This window comes from Hyaena hyaena, unplaced genomic scaffold, assembly GCF_003009895.1.
Source record: "Hyaena hyaena isolate Hyena2069 unplaced genomic scaffold, ASM300989v1 scaffold_56, whole genome shotgun sequence".
NCBI lineage: Eukaryota > Metazoa > Chordata > Mammalia > Carnivora > Hyaenidae > Hyaena > Hyaena hyaena.
Window position 1 is genome coordinate 3,766,808 of NW_024080688.1, and position 24,024 is coordinate 3,790,831.

A 24,024-nucleotide genomic window follows, 5' to 3' on the forward strand; every position below is an offset into this window, starting at 1 on the left:
CAAAGACAGTAAAATGGCTGTCTCTGATCACTTTATTTATTTTTCTGCCATGATTTATTACCTGAAGGTGAGCAGATGATGACTTATTTCCAAGGCTGCGGAAACTATATGCAAAGACGGCATCTCAACTGCAAAGGATGGCCAGGATCACAAAATATTTGGAACCCAGAACATACTCCTATGCCCAGAGATGAGCAATTTCTCGTCTCACCTGGTAGCTGTATCTGGAAGGGCTGTAAACGGCTGCTCCTTTAGAGAGGGTTGAGCTCAGTGTCTCTGGGCCTTCTCCATCTGCAGGGTCTGGAAGACAATACCAAATCAACATGGCTTCCTAGAATAATCGAGAAATAGCCATTGTTCATTCCAATCACTAATGTCATCACCAACCCACACTGCTTTCTTTCTGACAAATCAGGTGAGGGCATCATGCCACAGGGCAAAAAGAGTGGTTAATTATGGGCTATGTTTTAAATGTCTGATCAGACTCCTGTCTCCTTCTTGCTCTTAATCCTTCATCACAGTGGATTTCAAGCTCTTTGGAGAGAGAAGAGCTATAGAAAGGTATCCTTTGGGGAAAAAAAGGCAGAAACAGAAAGATGGAGAGAGACTAGAGAATAAGAGCGCACGTGCAATGCTAGATCTTAATACCGTAGTCCAGAAGAATAGAACCAAGACTGACCTGGCACCTTCCATACAGTGGAGCCCAACTGCATAAGAAATGGACTCACCTCACGCCAGCATTTGGTGAGAACTGTGTAAAGCCTGGCTCATGTGTCCCTAAACTCGGCTGGCAGCAGAAGGCTCACCTGAGTCTTTCTCTGTGATATTACTCTCCCATGTGGGAGAAGGCTCTCCTTTTTGGGCCACCCTCACACTGCTTCGGAGGACCTTGGGGATGCTCCCTCCTTCTCGGAGTCGTTCCACTGAGGTGGGAACCATCCTGTGAAGGGAAGAGGGTACAAGTTAGTGCCACAGGACTTCAGAGTCAAGAGTCTGCAATAAATGATGCTCTCATAAAGGCTGTACGATGCATTGTCTTACAACATCCTCTTACGTATTATTTTCTTCAGGACCAATTTAAAACAAGGTATTTTTTTCTGTCCTATACTATGGAAAAAGTAGATTTAAAGATGTCTGCTTCTTTTACACTGCCATTTTGAACTGCTAAATTTTTTCTTCTGTGAAGTCATATGACTGGCACATAGTAGTAGTTTAACATACGCTCCACAGTGTTTAATAAACATTACTCATTTGAGTCAGGTCTTTTCTTTCCCAGACTTCCATGCTTCAGTTCAAGATCCCTGAGAACAGCCTCATTCTCTATACTCAGCATGTGCTGTTTATTATTCACTTACTTACAGTGTTATTTATCTATTTGTGGCCTCCCCTAAACCAGATAAATCCTTTCAGAATAGGTCTGATTGTTCTGTATATGCGAGCTAGGGCCAACTGAGACTTGTGTTGTTAATTTAAATGGAATTGAGCTGAACTCCTGACTTACCTTTCGTATGAAATGAAAAAATAGAAGAGGCAATGTTAGTGCCCAGCAAATAAAATAACTCATCTGTGTCCACAACTATATGCCATCCAAAAGGGTTGTTCTGCAAGTTCGGTGGCAATTCTTCTGTAAAGCTGAGGGGGATGGGGTTGGGGGTGGGGATAGGGCTGTGGCTGATACTATTAAATCAGCTGAAAGAACACAGATGGCACTATTGGCTGCCTTTCTCAGTTAAGTGTTCCCATATATTTTAGGTAAAAGTGGGAATAATTCTGGATGTGTACATCCCTCTTGAATTTAATTATTTCATCATCAAACATAAACTTACCACCTACTGCTGATATTCTCTTGAGGTCTGCAGTGAGATGAAGTGCCTCTGGAATCTGATGGGCTTACTGCCTCCATGTGGGACATAGAGGAATGAGATGGGGAGAACTTTTTGTGAGGGGAAGAGGGGGTTCGGGAGGAGGATCCCTGCGCACCATAGGCACCAGTGTCAGAAAGTGAGTTACTGCTGCCTTGCCCAGCTCCTGCGGACTTATTTTTGCTCTGTGCAGAGTCACCTCCCCCGCCAGCAGAATTCTCCTTGGCTTCTTGTTTCCGTTTGCGGTACTCCAACAGGGATACCTGGGAGGGAAACAAGAAACAGGACTCTAGCTAGACATCGTTAGTGGATCACTAGCAATGGGGAAAGAAGGTGGAATCTTTGTAAACCACTAGCCATGCAAACAAATCAGGCACTAACACTTGCAACCCTTTCTTCAGGTGTGAGATATCTGAGCACAACTACACACATATTTAAATCAGTCAGAAACTGGCAAGGAGAAGAGAATACACTAGGAAATGACATTTTTGAAGAACAGTGTTCACCAGCAGACCTCGATCTTTTTTCTGCCTTCAGAGAATTGTGAGATCACAGTTACCCCGTAGCAGAAGTATGCTATCAGCTGTTTACAACAATGGTAACACTTAGAAAAAGGGAGAGGGGGGTTGGGAGCTTGTGAAGTTTGAAAAAGCCTTCCAGGTCATCTGATAGCTCTCCCCTAATCCCTAGGATCCCAAGAGTCAGTTGTTTAAAAAACAAGAGAGAGAAAAGAAAAAGAAGAAGAAGAACAACAAAGCCAACGTTTCAGGGTTTTTAGATGTATTCAAAGTTTTAGGATACACACAGGGATTTATTACTGTTTCTCTCTTACACGTAGGGAAATTAGTGTTAAAAGAGAAAGTATGATTTGCAGGTTATATTTTAGCAAGCTAGTCTAGGAAACACAGACTTGAAAACTTCTCCCCAACTCTGCCTCATTGTTTTGATTGCCAGAGCCTTCCTCCCTGCCCCACCCATTATACCTCTCCTTTTTGCTGTTAGAGCACACTGCCTACACCAGGTGCCAGCCTATTACAGTGTCTTGACGGTTCCTCCACTAAAACTGTAAGTTCTAAGAGGGCAAAGACCAAGCTTTTCTGTTTTTTCATCTTTTTTATTTTTAATTATAGTTTATTGTCAAACACCCAGTGCTCATCCCAGCAGGTGACCTCCTCTATGCCCATCACCCATTTCCCTCTCTCCCCCAACTTTCATCAACCCTCAGTTTGTTCTCAGTATTTAAGAGACTCTTATGGTTTGCCTCCCTCCCTCTCCTTAACTATTTTTTCCCTGCCCCTCCCCCATGGTCCTCTGTTAAGTTTCTTCTGTTCCACACGAGTGAAAACATATGCCATTTGTTTTTCTCTGCCTGACTTATTTCACTTAGCATAACATCCTCGAGTTCCATCCACATTGCTACACATAGCCAGATTTCATTCTTTCTCATTGCCATGTGGTATTTCATTGTATAGATGAACCACATCTTCTTGATCCATTCGTCAGTTGACGGACACTTAGGTTCTTTCCATGATTTGGCTGTTGTTGAGAGTGCTGCTATGAACATTGGGGTACACGTGCCCCTATGCATCAGCACTCCTGTATCCCTTGGGTAAATTCCTAGCAGTGCTGTTGCTGGGTCATAGGGGAGTCCTAGTGTTAATTTTTTGAGGAACCTCCACACTGTTTGCCAAAGTGGCTGCACAAGTTTACATTCCCACCAATAATGTAAGGGGGTGCCCGTTTCTCCACATCCTTGTCTGGCTTTTCATCTTTAACATCTGGCGCAGAACCTGACTGATAGTAGGTGCTCAACACTTCTCAAATAACAAATCATGATTTCAATCACTGTTGTACATAACAAAAGAAACCAGAAACCCAAAGATATTTTAACTTTTTGCTCCCGATGGTCAATACTATTCAAGCAAGAGTCTCCAAAACTCACTGCTCTCTTTTTCCAGTTATCTGCCAGTGTTTTACCTGCCAGTGTTTCTGCTTTCTAGTCCCTCATGGCTTTCATTTTTCTGCTTAAATGTAAAATATAACAAAAATGCAAAGTAGTACCATCTCGTATATGCATTTTCTACAATCTTGGAAAAGAATTAATAATAATAAATTCTGGTAATGTATTTCATGGAAACGCAAATATAAAAAGCTATTGGGCTACATTTGAACAAGACTACTAAAGATATTCTGCAACTGTGTGAGACTGTCACACACAGAACATTTAACATCTCTAGCCCTACACAATAAATGGAAGTTGCCTTGACAACCGAAGATACTCCCATGCGTTCCCAAAGGCCCTGGTTGAAATCTACTGACATAAAAAGCACATTTGGGGCTTTGTAATCTCTTGAACAGACATTACTTACGAGTCAAGTCTCAACCTGTTAGCCAGCAATCTATGGCCTGGCCCCGTTCCACCATCTCTCTCATGCTCCACTCCTGACCCTCCCCACCTTTTACCAGATACTACAGCAGCAGTGTAATTATTGCAACCACATTGTGCGTCTGCTGCCCACTCAATGGAGTGTCCCACAGCTACGTGTTCTGCTCTCTTCTGTAACATCTTCACTTGTATTTGTTGGTAGATTGCTTCCTACTTACTGACATCAGCTAAATTAGCCTGTGACCTGTCACCTCTCACTCCACCTCTCAAAATGCCTAGGAGTCTCTGGTTTGTTCTGACTAGGTCATGTCGCAGCGATGTCCTCACCACATCTGAACAACTCTTCTGGAGCATCCACTGCCACTGTAACGAACTACTTATTAATATTAATTATCTGCCAACCTCCATCTTATGTGCTTTAAGCTCCATTAGGCCAGAACTTAGGAAGCAACATAGCATAGTGGCAATAAGAGCAAGCAATCTGGAATAGCCAGACCTGGGCAGTGTCCTGGCTCTTCCATTCACTAGCTATGTGACCATGGGCAAGTCATTCAATTTATCTTAGTTTCCTCATCTACAAAATGGGAGATTACCCAATTTATAGGATTATTTTGAGGATTTAACGCATAAGAAGAGCTTAACAGTGCCTAGAACATGGGGAACACGGGAAGTGCTAAATAATACAAGTAATTAGCATTATTTTTTTCACTGCTCTTTTAAAAAAAAAACTTAATGTTTGTTTATTTTTGAGAGAGAGAGCAAGAGAGAGAACAAGCAGGGGAGGGGCAGAGAGGGAGAAACAGAATCTGAAGCTGGCTCCAGGCTCTAAACTGTCAGCACAGAGCTCAATGAGGGGCTCGAACCCATGTACCGTGAGATCACCACCTGAGCCAAAGTTGGACACCTTCCTGACTGAACCACCTAGGCACCCCTCACTGCTTTATCCTTAGACTGCATAGCACGTGTAGCGGCACATACATGGCAGGCATTTAAATTTGCTGAATATTTGCAACAATCATCAAATTTTACAATAGTCTTGTCTTAAAAACACACACGCACACACAATGATCCTGTCTTTCACTGAACACGGCAGAGATCACATCTTATGTCTCTTGTTTTCCTCACACTGAGAACAGTGTTGAACACACAGTGTCAATTCAGTTAACATCTACTGAATCACTCAATTAATATTCTTCAAAAGGGCCTATATAATATATAAGGTGGACCACTTACCTTTTTCCTCTGCGGTGGGTTCTGGGGGGCAGATGGGACTCCTTCACAAGCCCTTTCACCACCAGGTGACATGGATCCACGAGAGACGTCTTTCATAAAACCATGTTCATATCTGCTGGGAAACCCTTCTGCAGGGGAGCAATATCCCCCGTCCAAATGTAAAGGCTTCCTATCCCCTACTAGGGGAGATCCTCGATATAATCCATCTGCTCGAGGCATAGCGTTCAATGGGGAATAGGCGTACATTAAATTAAACTCTGTCCGAAATGCCTGGTCCGAGTTCCTCACAAGGGTCTGATGTCCATCTCCACTTCTGCTTGGAAAGCCAGTCTCAGAGGGGGGTCCGATAGAGGGATGAGGAGCCAGGTCAGAAGGACCTGAGTTGATCAGGGAAGGTCTGTCAGCACAGCTGTTAGTGTTGGAGTCAAGGTAGCCTACTTTTGTCAAGTCCAGGTCTTTTCGGTGACAAAGCTGAAAGAATAAAAATCAACAGAGACATGGAGAAGGAGGGGGAAGGAAAAAGTCAAAGGACAGAAAAGAAGGGAAGCGAGAGGGGCACAGGTAAAAGGTAAGAGGGATGGAAGTACAAGGGAGAAAGCCATTAACATGTGTAAAAGTTCCATGAAGCAACAGTACACCCAGGCCCGATTACTACAGAATGCCGGCCTTTCACAAATTGCTTTAAAGTCTTTCTGGAGGAGAATCCTGGGAAAATCAGAATTAAATAATTGGCCAAATGTGACTATTTTGCCTGTTTAGCCTTTCATCAAGTCTGTTGAGTAACCCTGTACTACATTAAGGTACTAAGAGTATCACGAGGGATTTTTACCTGAGCCCCATGTATGCTATAGAGGTGAGACTGGGGTCTTAAGATAACTGGCTTTTGGTGTTATTCATTTGTATTTAATACGATGGAAGGTGGGAGGAGGGAAAAAGGGAAAGAAAGTAGTAAGTAGACAGGAAGTCAAGGATTTAAGTTACTGGTTCAATAAAGGAGAATGGACTTAGTTAAAGACATCAACCAACCAGTTCTTTGCTCACTTTCACTATTAAGTATGTGTGTTTCTCATAAAACTTTCTGGCCACTCAATTCTTTATCCTCTAATGTATGTCCACATACCACAAGATCACTAATGCCCACCACTGCAGGTCATCCAAAATACTGAATTTTATCAAAAATAAACCGTATGTACTATTTGGTTATCATTACCTCCCAACACTGGAAACCACTAGGTCAACTTATTACTAACTCTCTAGAGAAAGAATGGTACCAGACATTCAAATGTCACACCAGGATTTCCTCACAAGACAGTGTAAAAAACATCCAGAAAACCTCTAGGACACTAGAATACAACCATTTTCAGTTTCACATTGATCTTTAATATCCTGATTCAGAATTTTATTAACTACCACTAAATTAAAAAAAAAAAAATTTAACTGGAAAGGGGCAGAGGTAAAAGTTAGATTCTGAAAGGTTATGAGAGACTACAGTTATCTCTTCAAGAGGAAAATGGCTCCGTGTAGATTCACAGAGCTAATAATTCGTACAGTTGTCCAAATCTTAGTTAAAAAAACAAAAAAACAAAAAACTCCCCAAAACTCCAGCACTAAAACCTGAATTTAACATCTCCATGGCAGTAGGGTTTGAGAAAGGCACTCAACTGGATATCCTGAGATACCGCTTGTATGGCAACCACATTTCAACTATTAAAGAAGGCAGGCCTGTGTCACAGAAGCCATGGGCTGACTTAGTTTCCTAGTATATCCAATAAGGAGCTATAAAGAAAATATAGAAAGCAGGGAGGCAGGACTCTCTTTCAAAAGAAGCTGCTCACTCTATCAACCCAAGCCCAAAACATCCAGTTAAACAGAGCTGTTAAGATTAATCCTGGAATAAGACATAAATCACTGTCTAACTTTTCCAGTATAAATTGCTCCTTTATGAGCCCAAGATAATTAATATCAAAAGATAGCTCCTACCAACTTTTGATTTCAACTTTCCTTATTTAACAAACACACCTTACTTGTTACTTTCTTTACCAAGGCTCGTACCATACCTTCAGCTTGCTTTAAACTTGACTTCTAGATTCTATTCTTTAAAAGAACTCTCCAGTCACCCCTCCCCCAAACAAGAGCAAACCCCACCACACACACACACACACCCCTTCATTTTCCTCCATCTACATTGAAAATTCTGAGTGATCAGTCACACATGGAAGATTCATTCTCAACTTATAGCGACTGGCTGGTCGCCCTTTAGCCTATCACCCCATTCACTCGGATCCCCCCCAGCCCTCCCACACACTCATGCACACTCACTCTCAGCCTCCAAGTGTGATTGAGATGGTGTGATAACTACCTCGGGTGACAGGGACTCGGGCCTATTCGCAGGGGAACTCTCAGGGGAGGATATGTTCTAGAGGAGGGAAAAGCATCTTGTTATTCATCTACTCGAAGTTAAGAAGCAAAACAAAACAAAGAAAAAAATAAAGTAAAAGCAAGCATAGATAGTTAGCCACAACTTTTTGCCGGGGGCAGAGGGAGGGAAAAGAATGCACAGGGGAAATGTTTAACTGTAGAATTCATTGCAATAAACAGAATGACTGGTTGAAAATGCTCCCTGGAATCTTTGAAAGCATTTAAGTTGGTTATAATGTTTCATGCTAGAAGTAAACATCTTAAGTAGGTAACAGAAGAAATTTAGACTGGTGAAACTGTACACTACAATTTCATTTGAAATTCTGTTCTACGTTTGATTAGGGTTGTACAACCTATAGTATTTATTACTGATGGGCACCCTACCACTTATTATGCCTCAGGGAACTTTTTCCTTTATCCCACACCCCTTTATGAAAGTCACATTTCTTCATACTTCTGTGTGGTTCATGCTTGTCCACCACTGTCCAGGGAAACTGCTTAGCATACTGGGCTGAGAGGGTTAGGGAGATGGCTAGCTCTTCTTGAATGAGTTACAGGAGATAGAATGCAATTTAGCTCATAGGATAGATGGTTCTTGGCATAATCTAATTTGATCTGAACACCCCCACCAATGATATAAAAATCCCTTGTACTTTTGGCAACAGATGGGGAATAAAAAAACAGAACTTGTAGATTTCAAGTTCCTACATCCTAAACAGGGTTCCCCTGAGAGCTTTCACCTGAGGCAGCACTCCCATATCAAACAGAAACTGGACAGTGAACTCCGATGGGAGATGTGAATGGTAAAATGTGAAGAGAATGATGGTGGTAGTTGTGGCAATGATTCAGAGTGCCAGGGGTAAGGGAAGGGAAAGGCTCCTAATGCTGCAGATTGAACAACTATGACCTGGGGGACAGACCTATACCATGGGAGGCAAAATGAAGCTGTTAATTTTATTTGGTGGGCTGGGCAGTGTGTGTGAGGTGGATACCATGCCAGGAAGAAAAGGGAGGGGCTGGTGGAATGGTGGGCGGCTAATTAAGTTTATCCTGCCAAAGTTGCTTTTACTCCTTTTCCTTAAAGGTTCTCCCTCCCTCATGATCTTGTACTCCTCTTATACATGTTTCCTAAACTCCTTTCCTTAGTACTGGAGACATTTCTCACTGGAATTATTTTTATTTTTCCTTTCAAAAATATTCTTCCCCAACCAAGCTGCTCTTTATCTGTGACACCTTTTTGGTATTTCTGTGCCACAGTCTTGGATGGAAATAAGACTTCCTATACTAGAATACAGGGAAGAGCATGACAGAATGGTAATAAGAATGGTCAGGATGGTTAAGTTTGTTTTCCTGACAAGAAAGGCTAAATTTCCTTAGTTAAATCACAAGATTAAAAACAGTGAAAAGAGGCACTGGACTTTTTAAAAATAAATTTATTTTATTTTGATATAGAGAGAGCATGCGAGAGTGCAAGTGGGGGAGGGGTGGAGAGAGGGGGGAGAGAGAATCCCAAGCAGATTCCGTGCTGCCAGCACAGAGCCTGATGTGGGGCTTCATCTCACCAACTGTGAGATCATGACCTGGGCTGAAATCAAGAGTCCGATGCTGAACTGACTGAGCCACCCAGGCGCCCTGAGTAAAAACAATCTTTGATTTTCGATTTTTTAAAAAAATAAAATAAAAACACCTTACACTTCCATATTGTTTCAGTTATCCAAAATACTACAAGGGATTAGGAAATGTTCTGAGTGTTAAATTTAACTGTCCTGGAAGGCAATGTACTTCTAATTTCTGTAATTTTCACCTTTTAATTATAATAAAACCTGCACTGATAAAGTATGAAATTCTATCCTATAATTTGCTGCCCTCCAAGGTGAACATCCTATGAAATTTTACTATCAAATTCAATTTGCTAATTGAAAAGTCAATCGCAGTTAGACCAAGTAAAGTTAGTAAGGCCTGAATCCCCTGCTTTAATGTACGGCAGAAAAGAATGCCACAGGAAATTTGGTAGAGTACCTTCTCTAGAAATCAAATGTAACCAGGAAGGTTCACCCTCCCTCCCCACTCTCCCACCCCTACCAAAGAGGTCTGCTCCCAAAGTAATACAGTCTAGTTCAGGTATGGAACATAGTTTCCTCCTGCTTTCCTGCTTTCAAGGTTGCTGGCTACCTCTTTCTGAGTTAGCTATTCAAAAGTCCAAGTATTTTTAATCTCCATGCTCTCATAAAGGCTGAAAAGGGAGGAAGGGATTGGTTAGAGCATTCACCTTCACCAAAGAACACATGTGGAGAAGTTACAAGCTAGGGGCAGAGCTGAGTGTTTAGTGTTCAGAACAGTTTTCTCTAAGAAGGAAGAGACAGTGTCTGTTAATTTCAAATGAAAGCAAAATTCAATAGATGAAGTTTTTTAATACACAAGGATACTTTCTGTTCAGTAAACCTGCTGTCACCCACACTTGCACATGAACTGATTCACAATTAACTTTTTCAAACAGCTAAGATAATACATTTCTAACTTAATCTGGAGGGTGAATGTAATAAATCGGTCTCTTACAGATAAATGTATGTTGTTAGCCTCTTTCTACTTTTCATTCCTAACACAGTGTAACAAGAAGGGAAAGTAACCTGGAGTAGGGAAAAAACTCATTTGCCACAAACCATATCTCAAAGCTTTTCACATCTCTGTTCACTGAGGTCACAACAAGAATACAAAACAGGGAAAGACAACTCATTGATTTAAAGGCCTAAAAAGAAAGACAATCAATCAGTATAATCTGGGCTCTCAGGCTGATATCATTGGTGGTTATTAGGCAGCTAGACACCTATTTTAACCAAAGAAGAGAGCAAAGACAAAGATGGAGATGTAGCATGCTTACTACCTGCATTACAGAGACTGATGGATTACATGCAAAAACAGATGAATGTCATCCACAGTACAACTATTCCTTTTGAGAGAAGTATGAGGACTGCCAAGATGAGAGGCTACCAGGTAACAGGTCACACTGACCCTGAGGTTTTCTGTTTTCTTGCCAAGACTGGCAGGAACATTTGTCAAGATACATTTGGAATATTATACTTGAAATGAGGAGGGGCAAATGATAATTTTCAAATTCAGCACTCCCAACAACCAAACCCAAATCACCTCAAACTGCAGAGGAGTATTGCAGCGACTAGCAGTAGTAAGAGACGTGATTGGTGAGAACATGAGGCTGTATCCATTTCGACACTCCTCTTCTGGGTGAGATGGGCCAGGTGTGGTCAGCTGGGGGCTCTTTGAGCCTGGATTGGGAGGGGGTGGTGTGACTGGAGAAAGAGGCCGCAGTAACTTGGTGACATTCTGCTCCATCAGATAGCGAGACTTCCATTTCTTTAGTGGGCTCAACAAGTCTGTGAAATACAAAACTTGGATGAGAGATTGTAACCATAGCTTAAAGGGAGGCTCTGTAGTAAAGCCATTAATCTCTAGCCCACAATGGCTCTTAACTCTTCTGCCTCATCCCACCGTTATCTCCTGCAATCAAACCAAAAGCCCAAAGAACTTTTTAATTGCCACAGTTAAAGTAATTCTCAAAATTCTCTCCCCACGAGATGAATCTAATGACTGATCCCTAGAGCAAATTTAATCTCTTCCAGTGGAAAGTTTAAACTTTAATTTTCTTACATTGTTTCCCCAAAAATCTCAAATTGATGTCACTGTTAAAATCACCCTCTACTTAAATGCCATGACACCAGCTCAAGCTTCTAGAATGTTAACTCCATGCTCCTTTTATCTTCTCTTATGTATTTTTGCCATTTTCAGCAGATCTTTCTATAATGTTCTGCTTTAGCAGGAAAAGAGTTACACATGATTAGGCCTGACCTATATATATATATCTAGCCTGTAGTCTTAAGAGTGCTTCAAAGTAGGAAATGATTTTTACAAAAACTTCTCCCAATCATTTTCGAAAACGAGGCTGGTACTTTTTTTGACTAGAATACCCTACACTTCCTGTATTTCTTGGATCTTCTACACTATATATTTTAATGACCACGAGGGTGAAAGCACCTATCCAACTTTCTCAGAGGAAAAATATCTTTGTTTTTATTTACAATAAAAAAATATTTATTTACTTAAAACCTACTATGTGGAAACCACTGAATTAAGTATGTGAGGGTAACTCATCATATATTCTATTTAAAAGGATTTACAAATTTGTGAGGATGAGAAAACATACTTAAAACATGTTTAATATCAGTTTAAGAATCTTGACAGAGATGATCATACTGCTAGGTGTTTGTAGAAAATAATTATGCTTTGAAGCGATTATACACCAGGTACTATATATACTATGTGCTTTATGTGAATTCTAACGTTTAACTTGAATAACCCTAAATCTAGCACTTTTATCACCACTCCCATTTTAAAGATGAGGAATTTGATGTGCAGAGAGATAAAGACTAGGAAATTTAGTTCCATTTACATTCTTAATGATTAGGTTGTATTATATCCCCGTGACTTAGTGGAAGGAGTAGCATTTATCCCAGACCTTCAAGGACAAGTTTTGGGACAGTAGGTCACGATCAGAGCTATGCTTCAGGAAAATTACTCGGGCAGCAATGGTGAGGATGAGACTGGACACTGGGAAACTGTTTGTTTGGAGTTAATGGAGAGGTTGACAGAGTTATGAGGTACTGAACTAGGGTAACAGATGTGGAAATGGAGAAGGAAAAATAAATGCAAAAAATACTGGAGATGCTTTTTTTCCTTTCTGATATGTGAAAATGTTTTATTTTCCTAGATTGGAAGTATATTCGTATTTTTCTTGTGTTCCAGAAACTGTAAGTTTTCTTTCTTATTTTTCTCCTTTGAAAAGTGCCTAGGTATAAAACAAACAAACATGTGATTCATGACATGTTCAGAACACTTTTTAATGTACTTCAAGAGTCAAACAGTGAATCTTTTAAAAGACTGCTATAGAAAGACTCATATACTGCTAGGTCCAATATTTACTACTAAAGGGAATTATATAAGCAATGAAGCTCACTCTAGAAAGTACAGCTGAACCCCTTCCCTTCCAAATCAACTTACAGGCCCTTCACATAAAATTGAGTTATTATGGTATCATATTCAACAAAATAGACCTGATATCTGCCAGTGGTTGGTTTTTTCCTTCCAGTAACACTATATTTATAATGTTTGTCAAGTTTCATTTTTCTTTTTGCCATACATACACAGCTTTCAAATTTTACATGGTTAAACCTATCCATCATGTACAGTTTTTATCTTAAATAATTCACAAAATTATATAAACAAACACCGACACATTTAAACACACACACAAATTGAAATCACACTTATAAAAGAATGCACTAATACCCTGGTGCATGTTCATCTAGACCTTTTTCTTGGTATGGCCTTATTAATTCCTGTCTACATAGCAGTGCTCACTCAGAAACATACGATAAAAATCTTTCCATGACAACAGAAACCTACAATTCAGTTTTTAATGGCTATATGGCATTCATATCATCAAAATTAACCGTTAAGTACTTGCACTTTTTTATTATAAATATGCCTCAGTGACCAATAATCTTTCTCTTAGATATTTCTGCACCTGTAATTTTTTAGGGCGAATGGCTAGATGCAGGATTGTTAAATCAAAAGCATCCTTCCACAGGCTCAAGAGCTTTATATTTATACTAGTGTGAACTGTCTACTCATGTCCTATATCCTGCTTTCTATGGGTTGTTGACCTTGTTCTTCAATTATTTACTTTTAAAATTTATTATTTTCTTATTTAGGAGAGAGAGAGAGAGAGAATGAGTGGGGTAGGGGGGAAGAGGATCCCAAGTGGGCTCAGAGTTGACAGCAGTGAGCTTGATGCGGGGCTTACTCACAAACTGTGAGAGCATGACTTGGGCCAAAAACAAGTGCTCAACTGACTAAGCCACCGAAGATGCCCCTTGTTCTTCATTTCTAAGGACTTTTTAATTAAGAATGTTGATCCTTTGTAAAAAAAAAAATGTCGTATTTTTCCAGTTTGCTATCTGCCTTTTAATTTATTAACAGTCTTTTTTGGCTCTACAATGTGCTACGTTTTTATTTAGTCAAATGTATACATCATTTCCTTTACTTTCTGCCTCTGACATCAGGAACATCCTTGCTACCCACTACCTCAAGACTAAAAATACTGGCCTATTTTCCCTTCATCTCCATACTTAATTTTTAAATTTAATTCAAATAAAACATACTTCAGTAGAAGGAAGTGATTATCTTTCCTTCTCACACGTCAAACAGCATTCTTCCAAAATCTTTAATAGTTATAAAATTCTAATTTCTCCACTGATTTGAAATGACATTTATCTTATTAGATTTTTATATAAACAGGGTTTAGTTCTTTTTTAAAAAAAATTTTAAAGTTTATTTATTTTTGAGAGCGAGAGAGCGAGTGAGTGAGCGAGCTGGGTGGGGCAGAGAGAGAGAGGGAGACACAGAATACAAAGCAGGCCCAGGCTCTGAGCTGTCAGCACAGCCATGGATGCAGGGCTCGAATGAACATCCTGAGATCATGACCTGAGCTGAAGTCAGATGCTTAACTGACTGAGCTACCCAGGCGCCCAAGTTCTTTTCTTTTAAATATTTCTTTAAAGTATTTTTTTTTTTTTTGGGAGAGAGAGAGAGAGAGCGCAAGCGAGCGAGCGTGCAGGTGAGTGGGGAAAGGGCAGAGAGAGAAGGAGACAGGAGTTGAAGCAGGTTCTGTGCTGATAGCAGAGAGCCCAATGTGGGGTTGAACTCCCCACAACAGTGAGATTATGACCTGAGCCAAAGTCAGATGCTTAACTGACTGAGCCACACAGGTGCCCCTCAGTTTAGTTTAGTTCTGTATACCTGCTGTCTAAATGGCATCAATGCTGACATCTCTTCCAGTAAAACTCCTTGGGCAATTTAAGTTATTCTACTCTAGCTCTCCAAAATACTTTGGCTATTCTAGCATACCTGTTCCTGTCAGTGAACTGTTGAAATCATTCACCATGGTAACACTACTCCTCCCCCAATCTTGCCCTAGCAAAAAGCCAGAATTCTGATTGGTATTATTTTATTAAATTCATGAGTAACTACAGAAGAATTCTCACTCAGTGCCATGACACCATCTTTTAGCTACTCCTGCCTTCATTTATCCCTCTGCATATAGATCTGTCACATTTCTAATTAGTGTTACTCTCCAGTGTCTCTATTTTTTTGCTACAAGGGTGCATTACACGTCTCTTTTTATGTTATCATCTACATGTTATTCTTAATCTATAAGAAATGTTTACATACTTTTGTACCCAGCTACCTTACTGATCTCTGCCTGTGTTTCAGTTACCTCACTTGGCTTTTCTAGGGAGATAAAGCATATTATTTGCACACAATGGTAACACACACATCCTCTTTACCCACACTTTTTTACCTCATAGATTTTTTTGTTTTTGGTAATTATGTTGGCTAATAATTCTAGACACTATTAAATAATAATGATAAGTGGAATAACTGGATAACCCACTTAAAAATGTATTATTTTCTGGGGCGCCTGGGTGGCTTAGTCGGTTGAGCGTCCGACTTTCGCTTGGGTCATGATCTCGCGGTTCGTGGGTTCGAGCCCCGCGTCGGGCTCTGTGCTGACTGCCAGCTCAGAGCCTGGAGCCTGTTTCAGAGTCTGTGACTCCCTCTCTCTCTGACCCTCCCCTGCTCACGCTGTCTCTCTCTCTCTCTCTCTCTCCTAGAAATAAATAAAACATTAAAAAAAATTAAAAAAAAAAATGTATTATTTTTTAACTGAAGTATAATTTAGTACATAGTGTTGTATTGGTTTTGGTGTACTTGATAATGTATTTTAAGGTTTAATGTAAATAGTTCTTACATGATGCATAACTGGCAACAATTTTTCAGATATATGTAAAAAATTCATAGGTATTTTATTTGATTTATCATTAAATTTATATTTACTGTGCTATTACTCCCCCTCTTCCATTTGGCCTGCTAATAAATTAATTATATGAATAATTTTCCAAATACTGAACCATCTTTATATCCCTAGTAGAAATTTCAGTTGGTCTTAATATACTTTTATTTTTTAAAAAAGTTTACTTATTCTTGAGAGAAAGAGAGAATGCAAGTGGGGGAGGGGCAGAGAGAGAGAGGGAGACAGAATCAGAAGCAGGCTCCAGCCTCCAACGTGTCATTAGACAGCCTGACATGGCGCTCATGACCTGAGCCAAAGTCAGAAGCTTAACTGAGTCAGCCAGGCACCCCTTCTTCTTTTTTTTTGGAGGGGGGGGAGTAAAGGGGCAGAGACAAAGAATCACAAGCAAGCTACACACTTAGCATGGAGTCCGATGCAGGGCTTGTTCCCAAAACCCTGAGAATATGACCTGAGCTGAAATCAAGAGTTGAATGCTCACTGACTTAGCCACTCAGTCTCCCCTTTTGATATTCTTACAGATTGAAAATTCAGATCATTGAAATCTAATTCACAAAAATATTAAGATGCTGTTTTTTTTTAGTTTGATAAAATGATTCAAGGGTGAAAAATTTAATAATACCGTATAGCGTTTCTACCAAAAGTATGTGCACATAGCAAATAAACAAATTCTACCACTCCTTTATTGCTCAAAATCCAACTTGTTTTTATCCTCTATATTTTTGCAGTTATTAATAGTTCTATGACTAGTACTTTTTATAAAAATTTGGGTCTATGTTTATTTCTGTAGAACAGATACCTAGAAGAACAACTAGTAGGTCAAGGAGTATTAGTTTTTTGTTTTTTTTTGTTTTTAAGTTTATTTTGAGAGAAGAGAGTTGAATGGGGAAGGGGCAGAGAGAGAGGGAGACACAGAATCCCAAGCAGTTTTGTACTGTGAGCACAGAGCCTGATCTGGGGCTCAAACTTATGAAACCGTGAGATCATGACCTGAGCTGAAATCAAGAGTCGCTTAACCGACTGAGCCACTGAGGCTCCCTCCTATTTTTTTTTTTTTTTTATGTTTACTTAAGTCATCTCTGCCCCCAATATGGGGCTGGAACTCGTGACCCCAAGATCAAGAGTTGCATGCTCCACCGAGTGACCCAGCCAGGTGCCCCACAGGAAGTATTTTTGTGCATATGCTAAACTTTACCAAACTGCCAGTAGGGATACTACTCTCTGCCATGTCATGATCAGAAGTGGGCTCTGCGCTAAGAGGACCACAGCCGACGTGGGGCCTAAACTCATGAACCACAAGATCATGACCTGAGTCGAAGTCAGATGCTCAGGTGACTGAGCCACCCTGGTGCCCTTCTCCTATCATTTTTATTGCAAATCCTTTCTCTCAATAAATTTGTCCTCTATTAACTCAGTGATAATACAGATCCAGAAACTTTATACAAGTTTGATCTTTACAAAAAATACTTGAATGTGCCTAGAATTTGGTTTGGCAAAGATCTCATTCTTCTCAATAATCCAGGTAAGTAAAAATTCCTGAATAATTTACCAAATATTTCATTTACTTAAGACTTGCTATTCCATACACATACAGACACATACACCCATCGTTCAGGCACCAGCATTGTACTAATTTAATTACTAGCTTCCAGCTTCACATTAGAAACTAGTTTTGTACTTCTAGGGAAGACACTTCATTGTCATTACTCTTCTTCAAATTTTTTCTTCTTTTAGATAAACTTCATTTCATCAAATTCTAAAACCAAGCTAGTTTTACAGGAACTATATGAAGGCTGGAGGATGGGAGAGAGGAAATATTAATTTTATTTATTCTTTCCATGAAGGAATATAGGCTTTATCTTCACTTTCTCAAGACATTAAATATACTTCTCAGTAATGGTTTACTCTACATGTTCCAATATGGTTATTCCTAGGCAGGTTCTTAGTTTTGTTAAGTTTGAGAATGAAAAAGTTTCTTCATTCATTTTCTCAGTACATAAATGCTATTAATTTTTGCGTAGGTACCTTCTATCCAGTGATTTTACTGAATTCAATTCTAGGTTTTTCCACTGGTTAGAGTTTCCTAAGGTACATATTCACATCATTTACAAACAATGAACATTTATGCCCTCTCCTTCCTGAAGAGTAGTTTTATTTTTTATTTCTATACAACTTTAGATTCTTTGATGTATCTTCATATCTGACTAACTTCTGTAAATACTCCATAAATAAATACTCAACAAGAAACAGCATTTTGTGTAGAATGTTAGTAATAATTCCTATTATCGGTATGATACCACACCAAACACTGCACAGAATATTTAATTTATTAATCTCACATAACCTTTGGAAAGCAGGTATTACTATTCCCATCTTATAGAGGAGGCTCAGAGATACTTAGTAACTTGCCCAACATGAGGTAAAGGGTAGAGCTGGTTCTCAAATTCAACTGAATTCTTTCTACTATACCAGTCTATTTCTGTTTCTTAACATCTTCATGGTCTTCAAAACAAAACAAAACAAAACAAAACAATCCCTTAGGATTTACATGAACTTGCAGCAATATACCAAATCGTTCATTTGACTATTATTTAGTTTTAATTAAAAATTCTCCTTTTGGTTATATTGCTCCTTAAGGGCACGGTGGGTCCTTTGAATGTTTCTCACTGCTAAAGGTGAGGGCAAAAATTCAATGAAGGTTGGTGACTAACAGTTCTAATTCCATTCCAACCAGGGCATGGAGTAACAAAGACACTGCCTATGAGTCTTTGCTAGTCAGGACACAGGCTAATATACAATGTCACTTTTCCAACACAAACAGACACACACAAATATGCATACGTACGTACACTAGATAGAAGATTTAATTTATACTTTCACTGTACTGTAAAAGCTGCCAATAAATTGATAGTATTGATGGAAACCTAGTATCAGCATTAAAAAAATTTTTTTTTTAATTTATTTATTTTTGAGAGAGAAAGAGATATAGTGTGAGCAGGGGAAGGGCAGAGAGAGAGGGAGACACAGGATCTGAAGCAGGCTCCAGGTTCTGAGTAACCGGTTAGGACAGACCCAGCACAGGGCCTGAACGCACAAACCACAATATCATGACTTGAGCCAAAGTCGGATGCTTAACCAACTGAGACACCCAGGTGCCCCTCAGCATTTCTTTGTATTAATCTGGTTTGAGTAAATCTTCCTAATCTCTGATGTAGAAGAAGAGTAAAATACTTTAAGAACATAGTATCATTTATCTTCCAGATGTTTTACACTGGGATTTTATTATCCTGGGGTTGTACATGTGAAAACTTGTAAAGTATAACCCAATCTAGACAGAACAATTAACTAAGTTAATAATTTCAAAAAATATCTTTTCAGTAGGCTACTTTTCCCCAACTATACTATTATGTAGAATTTTAACATAAAGCAGATGCTACTAGTACAAATCTATTTAAGTTCATATTTACTCAGCAAATCAATGAATAGAAACAGTTTCTATGAAAATCTGAAATATTACATCACATTAGTTGTAGTCTGACATGACTTTTATCATCTAATTCATTTTGGTATGTTTTAAATTACATAATAATCAAAAAATTTTGACTTAGAGATAAACTTAAAGAAACTTTTCAATTGGGCTGAAACTGGTGGAAGAAACTTTGGTAAAGATTGTCTCAAAATAAGTTAGTATTCCAAGTTCAGGCACCAGTGCTTTCATTTGCAATTCAATTAGAATTACCCTGCAAGAGTTCCTGTGAAAACCCATAAACCTGATGATTTTTTAAGACCTTCTAATTTAAAAACTCATAAGGACTTATACTGGATTCAAAGCCATGTCTCCTTGAAAATTTTACACAAATTGCACAAGCCCTTTTGAAAACAATAATGTTGTAACAATTTCTCATTTACTTCATTCATCTCCTTCCACCAAGCCCCACTCAACTCAATCATCTGTAATTTTTATTCTTTCCTGAACAGTGTCCCACATCTTTATTATTTCTCCTCTTACAAATATGGATATAGATTTCCTAAACTTACTACTTTAAATGTATCTAACCTTTTTATAACCATCTCTGCTGTTATCTGTACACTGTCTAGTTCCTTCTGTCGGCGTGGGAAACTGTTCCCTGACTTGAGCTCTCTCTCCTCCTCTGTAAAGACAGATGTAAAGTAACTATTTAGACAACAATGCTTTTTTTGTATAAGACTTTTCAAGTACTCAAAATGAAATTTTTTATGTGGACCGGAGTTAACTACTGCTTATGTATCCAGGAAGGTTTGAGACACGTACCTGCATTGTCTTTGCAGATACTAGAAGAGTTACTATTCTCGTTACTTTGGTATAGGTGCTGAGTTCTAGTCTCTTGGGGTACAGATGATGTTTGAGTCATCCCTTCTTCCAAGGCTTGCTTTATCCAGCGCTATAATGAAAAAAGAACCAGGGAGTTATCAATAATCATTTAAAACTATTTAGTAAAGCTATTTTAAATACATTAGCCAGATCATTCCACATCAACTGGGGAGAGACGCAGTCCAACACACTCATTCAATTCCAGAGTCAAGTATTTTTTGTCTGCGTATCAGCATATTAGAACACTGCCCCATCAATCCTTCTACAGGGCAAAACTGAGAAAATCTGGATTACATATAATGAGATCCCATCAAAAACCCCAAACCAATAAAAAATGATTACTATCCAACTTAGCTTTCATTTAAGAGAGACTCTGATCATATAGGATAAAACCACATAAAATAAGTGCCTAGAAAGAAGATAAAAGATCTCTTTAAGAGTTGTCTACCCTGTGCTGGGGACATCTGAAGAGGTAACAGAAAAGATTCACAGGAAGACTTTGGATGAGAATAAACAGCTCTTTGGTACAGATACAAGTTACTCCCAAAAGGTCTACTCTTAGACGGAATAACCTGTGAGGTTTATTTTTTCCCCTATCAAGTACTTTGGTTAACTTAAGGAAGAATAATGCAAATCACCAGAACAAATGAACTTCTGCAGAAATCAAAAAGGGGAAAAAGTCAAAAAGAGATCTCTAATCAGTCACATTTTTTGTAGTGAATACTGGAATCTAAAATGATGATATAAATTTAGGTCAGAAAAGTGAGCCTGCAAAGATTAGGATAATAAGATTATTCATCCTGGGGAAGAGAGAAAATTTCTTACCTGTAATTGTGTTCTCTTAAGATACACAGTTGTAGGTTGCTCACCACTCTGTGGCTCTCCTGCCCTGACATAAGACAGATCGAATTTTGATAAACATCAATTTCTGAATTAGACCCTCCCCCAAATAGGAAGAGCAAAGGTGATTATAATTTTACACCTTTAGAGAACAAGTATTACAGGTAAGTAAATATTCTCTTCACCAAAGAGGGAAAATAGATTTACCCTCTTAGAAACTTAGGAAATAAGGCAAAGAATATTTTACCAAGAAAAATTTTACGCTGTGTAAATAAATGGCTTTGTGGTCTACCAAATGAAAGCAAAACTAAAACTGTAAACACAGGCAGTTAAGAGCGAATAAGCATATAAAAAAGAGATCTGAACAGTCAAATGAATCGCATCAACATTTTATATGACCAGGTCTCTGAAAAGCCAAAACAAGACCAAGAATGAACTCTCTTATACACAGAATACTGATGTAAAGATGAACTGTCTGTCAGAACCATAGCGCCTTACAACTTAGAAGAGACCTTAGAGGTTACCTTGTCCAAAGCACTCATTGTATAGATGGGGAAAATCAGGCCCAGAGGACAAAATGTGTGAAAAATCCTTTGTTACAGATACCTTTAGTACAAGTTTTTCTTTTCAGAGCAGATGACAGGACTCACTTGGGGTCACTGTGCTTTCCTCCAAGAGAAGACAGTTTCTTTTATTTCCAGTGTCAAGTAGATGCACCCATAAAATAATTTACATTCTGGATCTGATGACTACAAAAATGGAAAATAAAACCAGGACAGGGGCATTCTAAGGAATCAGATGCTGCTATGGTTAGCTATAAGGTCAAATACAGCAAACATGTCCAAACCCATTTCTCCTGGTCCTACTGTATGTCTATACAATATTAGAGCTGATAAAAAAAAAAAAAAAGAATGTGAATATTTGTAACTAACAAAGTTCTATAATAACAAATTAATTTTAGATACCCTCAGCCCCTCAGTTCTAGCTAGTTAATAGGTAAAAAGAAGACTTCAACCTTCCCTAAGACTCTCTATAAAAGTTTTAGAAGCTCAGAGATAGGTGAAAGAAATGTTTTAAAAAGTCTCATTACTATGGGGAAAGAGCAAGGAAGTAATTTGGGTTTTGGAGTTCACAAAGATCTGAACTAAAATTTGGCCATGCCTCTTACTAGCTGCCTAACTCTGGGCAACCCATCTAAGCCAGTTTCTGAATCTATAAATCAAGGCCAATAATCCCAACTTCACAGGTTGTCTTGAAAGCTAAGTGAGAGAATACATGTGAAGAAAGCTTGCAGCACATTACTAGGCACAGATATTTAGTGAAGACTTGTTCAACTGTATTTCAGTGCTATGTATGGAGACACAGATTAATAACCCTCCAGGGTATACAATAAAATACCAATGCAAAGTAAAGTTTTCATTTTCAGTTAGGACGGTTTTCTAAGAAATCTGGAAGACCAAATCTCCCACACCCCACTCATATTTATAAGGTTAAGTTTAAAGAAGATTTATAAAGAACAAGGAAGGACACTACTGAAGGCTGATTAGCTATTCATAAAATCAATGCTTCCATTTTAAAATATGTGAACACCCAATAAAAGATATGCCATAGTGTGCTTTTTAAGAACTACGATTCAATATAGTTTAAAAATTCCAAGGACATCAAAAATGTTCTGTCAAACATTCTAAGAATCTGGATGCAAAACATACACATGCAACTTTACACGATTTTTAATTTGAGGCTTTTATGTCCTTTAATCAGGTAAGAACAGTAGGCCTGTCAGCAATACACTCTGTTCTAACTAATCCCACGGAGGATGGTTTTTCTCATTTGTTTAACTTATACTCTTCTCTGAGAATTTCAGAAATTTATCACAATTTTGTTGAATAATACAGATCTTCATAGGTCCTACATTAGGACCTATGTGTCCTAAGGACCTAAGGGCACCTAAGTGTCCTTTTCTAGCCAATCTAAAAATAACTCTTTTCCATCCTCACCTAGGATAAAGCTGAGTTCAATTTCTAGATAAAAGATCCAATTTCATTAATTTTGCCCTTCAAAAAGCGACATTTTTATTTTGTAATATAATCTTCAAGTTAACAGTAAATATTAAGGCTATGACTTCAACTCAATCCAGATCTAAACTTCAAAAACTTTAAAGACCCAATTTAAGAAAGATAATTTTAGCAGATAACTAAGCATACACAGTCTGAACTCTTCCTGAAGACTGATACGTGTGTATAGATAAAAGTGCCTGAGCAGAACTTGCAGAAAACAAGACTAAGGAGAGTCAGACACATCTGGAGAATATAACATGGACATGAGGGGAATGGAATTTTTATCTGCTGCCCAGTGGAGAAACAAAGATGAGCCACAGATACAAGTCCTAAACCATAACGAGGTAAAAAGAGTTCTAAGAAATGGATTTTTATCTGATTTGAAATCATATTCCTACATGTTTTTTTGGTTTTTACAGGACACTGCTAATTGGAAAAGCAAGACTGACTGCATCAGAATGATTAAGGCAACATTTCAAGAGGCCTGTCTATACTATTTAGAATTCAGACTTCATTATTAATCTGTGGTTAAGTGGTTATCTGTCTATCCTTCTCAAAGGACCAAAACAGGAGATACTACTGTCTGGCTCTGATAAGATGCTTCAACAATTAACATCCTCAGGAGTCTAGTATATTATGTCCAGCCAAAGAAAGAAAAAAAGGAAAAACCTTCTCTCTCATAGATATTAAGTCATCACCTGACTTGCTCCTCCAAACTAAAGACAATATCTAACTGTTAGACCTTCTCTAATTGCTTAATTGCATTCTAAAAATGTAGTTAATATTTTGAGCTGTTACTCTTCATGAGGGACTGAACTAAATTTAACAGGAAGATTAGTTTTGCATGCCATACTAGAATTAACACAATTCTCCAATTATTATAGAATGAGGTTAATCATGATGCTCATTAAATGTAAGCAATTCCCCCCCTCCCC

The 24,024-nt window shown here is 38.6% G+C and overlaps 1 protein-coding gene across 10 annotated transcripts in view; it reads right to left on the reverse strand.

Moving 5' to 3' along the window:
- The window catches only part of SETD5 (SET domain containing 5), an 84,751-nt gene that overhangs the window by 2,593 nt on the left and 58,134 nt on the right, over positions 1–24,024 (reverse strand). For all 10 annotated transcript variants that reach the window (XM_039231283.1, XM_039231288.1, XM_039231286.1 and 7 more), the window contains 6 exons: positions 20,133–20,262; positions 11,044–11,288; positions 5,482–5,952; positions 1,827–2,125; positions 807–940; positions 212–300 (listed from right to left, as the gene is read on the reverse strand). In XM_039231283.1, the coding sequence (XP_039087214.1) occupies positions 212–300; positions 807–940; positions 1,827–2,125; positions 5,482–5,952; positions 11,044–11,288; positions 20,133–20,262 (1,368 nt within the window). The remainder of the gene's footprint in view (positions 1–211; positions 301–806; positions 941–1,826; positions 2,126–5,481; positions 5,953–11,043; positions 11,289–20,132; positions 20,263–24,024) is intronic.